At 48.3% G+C, this 4645-nt stretch overlaps 1 protein-coding gene across 1 annotated transcript in view; it reads right to left on the reverse strand.

Annotated features, from left to right (window-relative positions):
* Positions 1 to 4645, reverse strand: part of thbs3a (thrombospondin 3a) — a 19588-nt gene that overhangs the window by 2874 nt on the left and 12069 nt on the right. The window contains exons 13-21 of the mRNA XM_008430685.2: positions 4394 to 4501; positions 4163 to 4322; positions 2588 to 2706; positions 2456 to 2508; positions 2166 to 2347; positions 1899 to 2077; positions 1119 to 1167; positions 838 to 1034; positions 256 to 428 (exon numbers count right to left, since the gene is read on the reverse strand). Of these exons, the coding sequence (XP_008428907.1) occupies positions 256 to 428; positions 838 to 1034; positions 1119 to 1167; positions 1899 to 2077; positions 2166 to 2347; positions 2456 to 2508; positions 2588 to 2706; positions 4163 to 4322; positions 4394 to 4501 (1220 nt within the window). The remainder of the gene's footprint in view (positions 1 to 255; positions 429 to 837; positions 1035 to 1118; positions 1168 to 1898; positions 2078 to 2165; positions 2348 to 2455; positions 2509 to 2587; positions 2707 to 4162; positions 4323 to 4393; positions 4502 to 4645) is intronic.

Consider the following 4645-nt stretch of genomic DNA (forward strand, 5'->3'; position numbering starts at 1 on the left):
TGATATTTAGGGCTCAGTGTTGATATTTAGTATTAATATTTAGTGATCAGTGTTGATATTTAGGGCTCAGTGTTGATATTTAGTATTAATATTTATGGATCGGTGTTGATATTTATGGATCAGTGTTGATATTTATGGATCGGTGTTGATATTTATGGATCGGTGTTGATATTTATGGATCGGTGTTGATATTTATGGATCGGTGTTGATATTTATGGATCGGTGTTGATGTCTTGGTGTGGGATCCCGTCTGACCTGATGTACCCGACCTGCGGCCGGTGGCTCAGCTGCCAGCGGTACGACGTTTTGTCCCTCCAGCCGGCGTTTCGGGGATCCTTCCAGAGCAGCTTCACCTCGCCGTGCGTGTCTCCGGTGTGCCACAGGGCGTTCCTCAGGTACTCCCCCGGCCCGGTCCGAGACTTCACCGCCTGCAGGACCAACGACTTCAGCTTCAGTGCTTTTTAACTCCCGTTTTTGTCACTTGTCAAAATGTTTTTTTCAAAAATAATCTTGAAACATGTATTTCAAAATGATTGTTTTAATATTAATTTTTTTGTCAATTTTTTTCAGTTTAAAATTTTTCCAGTTTCAAAGTTTATTTCAGTTTCGTTTGAATCCAGGTGAGGTGAGACCTGGAAGAGGGGGCGGGGCTTATCTGGCTGAGTTCAGATTTAACTTGTAGCATCAGATTGTAACCATAGTAACAAAAATCTGACATTTTAAATAGTATTTATTGTGAATAAACAGACGTAAACGTTCATCTCTCTGGTTAGTGTTGAAACTCTGGTGTTCATTTCGCTGATGCCTTGGGCCGGCTGCCTGCGGTAAAAGCCGAACCTTGAGCTGCAGGGCGGGCTGGGCCGTGGCCCGGAACGGGACGGACTGCCAGTACGCCTGCTCCGTCTGCTTCCACATCACCACGTAGAAGCTGGACGAGTCCTGGTACCCGAAGACGAAGCCGGCGTAGTCGTCGTCCGTCACCGTGTTGACGTGGAACGTTCCCTCAAAGTCCACGCCGTTAAACGCCGTGTAGCCTGCAGGAACATGGAGGTTTGACGGATCAGAACCAGACCCGTCGGAATCTGAGGATTTCAATCTGAACCTGAAGGGAAACGCACCGACAGCCAAACCCGGGTCGCTGTTCATCGTCTGAACGATCTCCATGCCCTGAGGACAGCAGAACGGCAGATTAATGCATTCAGAGAGTTTTTACTCCGCTTCATTTCGTCCAAACGGTTTTATTCCCAATCAGCAATAAATCAATCTAAACTGACATGGGCTCAATAATTTCCATTTGCGTGATGTGTCGTCTTTCCCTTTTCTTTCTTTTTCTACCAAGAACCAGCCAGATATCGAGGAATCTAGGAAGGAAGTTAGCTAGCCAGCTAGGACAGAAGGAAGCAAGTGAGGATCAAAGATCATCTCGGCCCGTTTGAAGTCCATCGTTCTCCAGAGGAAATCATTCGGCCCAACGTCGTTCTGAGAGGTGAAGCGAGGCCTGTTAGCATGAAGCTAACGGCCCTCAGGTAGCAGGTTAAATGCGTGTTAAATTCAAAACAACTTCAATTTCACAAAACTAAGTCTTTCTCTAGCTTGAAGTGGTTTCATTAGCTCTTTTTTTATGAAGAGCTAACGCTCAAAAGCGAAGATGGAAACACGTTTGCCAGATAAACTGATGTAGCGAACATTTTCCTCTCACGACTGATCAGCTGTTTCCAGTGTCGTTAGAATTGCTTTTTGTCTCTCCGTCGTCAGACAGCATGAAAGATCGCTAATGAATTATAGCTTTCCTGAAAACCTCTCTCCGTTTTCCTGAGATCTGTGGATCATGCTAGTTTACAACCTCTACTTCCTGACATGACAAAGGGATGGAAGCAGCTAGCATAGCAACGAGTTACCTGGTTCAGAACCACCCAGTTGGGGTCGATCTGGGCCTCGCCTTCGGGGTCCAGGATCACCGTCTGATAGGCTCGGAAGTCCGTGAGCGTGACCTCGGCGCTCTCTGGACACACGTCGATCAGATCCATCACGGCGTCGTTGTCGAAGTCGTTCTCACAGACGTCTCCGACTCCATTAGCTGAAGACGGAAACGAGACAGACGGGTCCAGACTGAGTCCATGGAGAGAAAGGTTCGGTCCAATCAGGATTCTGGTTCTGCTCTGTACCGTCTGAGTCTTTCTGGTTCGGGTTGATGATCAGTCTGCAGTTGTCGTAATCGTCGATGACGCCGTCGTTGTCGTCGTCGTGGTCGCAGTCGTCTCCGAGGCCGTCGTTGTCGGAGTCCAGCTGGGAGCTGTTGGGGATGTCAGGACAGTTGTCTCTGGAGTCCTGGTGGCCGTCTCCGTCCCTGCAGCAGCAGAACAGCAAGACGAGCATTTCAGCGTGTCGTCATGGGTTCAGCAACCTGAACTGATTGGACGACAGTAGGGGAAGGTGTTATGTTTGCCAGACATACGAGTCCAGGTTGGTGTCACAGACGTCTCCCACCAGGTCGTTGTCCACATCCGTCTGCAAAACCAGACAAAGTAAAAACCTGACCAACCAGAGCTGGTTAAATGAGCCAGGTTGCTGCTGGGGGACACAGAACCTGCATGGGGTTGCTGAGTTCAGGGCAACTGTCGCAGGCGTCTCCGACTCCGTCTCTGTCTCTGTCCGTCTGCATCGGGTTGGGAACCTTAGGGCAGTTATCCAGAACGTTGGGAATACCTGAACACAGAAGCAGAAGATCCAACAACCGATTGGAGTGTTTTAAACCGTGACTCAACATTTCAGGCACATCCTGAAGAGAAGATGGTCGCCTACAAGTGTCCGGGCAGAAGAAGACATCTGGAGATGGTTTCCTGATTGCTTGAGGTTAATTGTGTCTCTGTGTTTGTGCAGAGTGGGTGAATGTGAGCAACTTTATCACCAAAGAGCAGCAAAGGACGGACGGACTTGACTTCAGAAGGACTGACTGACTGAAGGTACCATAGCAGGTAGAGGCAGGCCAATAGCAAGGCAATGGAGAAACTGCCACAGGTGAGATTACCCCAATCCTGCCACACCGCCATCCTCGTCCACCCCGGTCAAGCCCAGAACACGGTAACCCAAGCGGTAAAGTTTCCACACCAAGACCACCCAGCAGGAGAGAAACCCTCAAAGGCCCAAACACAGCAGGAGGCCACAGCAGGAGGCCACAGCTGGAGGCTGGAGGCGACGATACCACCCCGCCTGGTGATTTCCCTTCTCATAGACCAGTAAACTGTTCTACTGGAACCAAAACAGATGTTGGAGGATTTCTCTTTAGTCTTTGGCTAAAATCCATGAGCCATCTCTGCTGCTAGCGCTAGGCTAATGCGTTAGCTTTGGTTGCATTTACCCAGAATGCCCTGGGCTGTAGGGATCCATCTCTGGTCCGCTTGATGTTCACATGCATTCAAACTGAACCAGCGTTCACTTCTACACACACCTCACCAAACAAGCTGGACTTTCTAAGTCTGTTGCAAAGCGTACGTCTCATTAGACCCGAGCAGCGAAAGCACTGTGACGGCCCATTGCAACTGTACTGCTCATTATTATTATTCCATCAAATGAATTGGCTTTTCGGAGGCCTAGTCATAAACAAAATCTAAAATTTTCCACACGAGTCAGTCATAAAGTTAATCAGTTTTAAACGGAAAAACAGAAATTTGAAATATGATACAGATAGAAGTTTTCAAAGATAAAAGGTCTTGAAGGCTTTTTATGAAGGCTTTAAGTCATAAACCAACAGGAAGTCGGCCATTTTGAGAGAAAACCTTTTAGTTGAAATTTAGTCACTCTGGCCGTAAGGCATAGTCGATAAAAAGTTATCAAAATCCTGATATTTTATGATATTTGAAGGCCAGGCCTCAGACTTTGACTACATAACAAAAATCTTAAATATGAAAGTTATGAGGCACGAAACCTGAAATTATTTTCTGAATGCTTCTTAAGTTTGGATCTGCTGGTTTGTATGAAATCTGACAGATTCTGATCCAACCAGAATAACCCAGACTGGCCTCCTGATGCTGAATATCATTTATTTTACTCATTTCAGCAACATTTCCTTGGAATAGGCTGCAGATCAACGAGCTGAAATCCTTCACGTTGGAAGATCCCTGCTGTTCCCTCTGATCACCAGCAGAGGGCAGATTGTCCTCACCATCTCCATCGATGTCCTGGTCGCAGGCGTCTCCCTGTCCGTTGTTGTCCGTGTCCTTCTGGTCGCTGTTGGGGACGGTGGGACAGTTATCACACGAGTCTCCGAACGAGTCGCTGTCCGAGTTCTGCTGGTCTTTGTTGGGGACCAAACGGCAGTTGTCCTGAAACACAAACAAGACGTTAGGTTGACCGCGGCAGTCGGAGCAGCGTCTACACCCGGGTGATTTCCAACCTCCACGTTCTTGATGCCGTCTCCGTCTGCATCCTCGTCACACTGGTCTCCGATGCCATCGTTGTCCGCGTCCTCCTGGCCCGAGTTCGGCGTAACCATGCAGTTGTCCTGATGGACGAGGTCAAAGTGTCACCAAGTGTCATCGTAATGCTGACTAGCAACTGCGGGAAATTTGCAATCTGACCCTTTCCAGGTGCGACCTGACCTGCGTCCAGGTCCGACCTGACCTGTCTCCAGGTGCGACCTGACCTG

Source organism: Poecilia reticulata, linkage group LG16, assembly GCF_000633615.1.
Source record: "Poecilia reticulata strain Guanapo linkage group LG16, Guppy_female_1.0+MT, whole genome shotgun sequence".
NCBI lineage: Eukaryota > Metazoa > Chordata > Actinopteri > Cyprinodontiformes > Poeciliidae > Poecilia > Poecilia reticulata.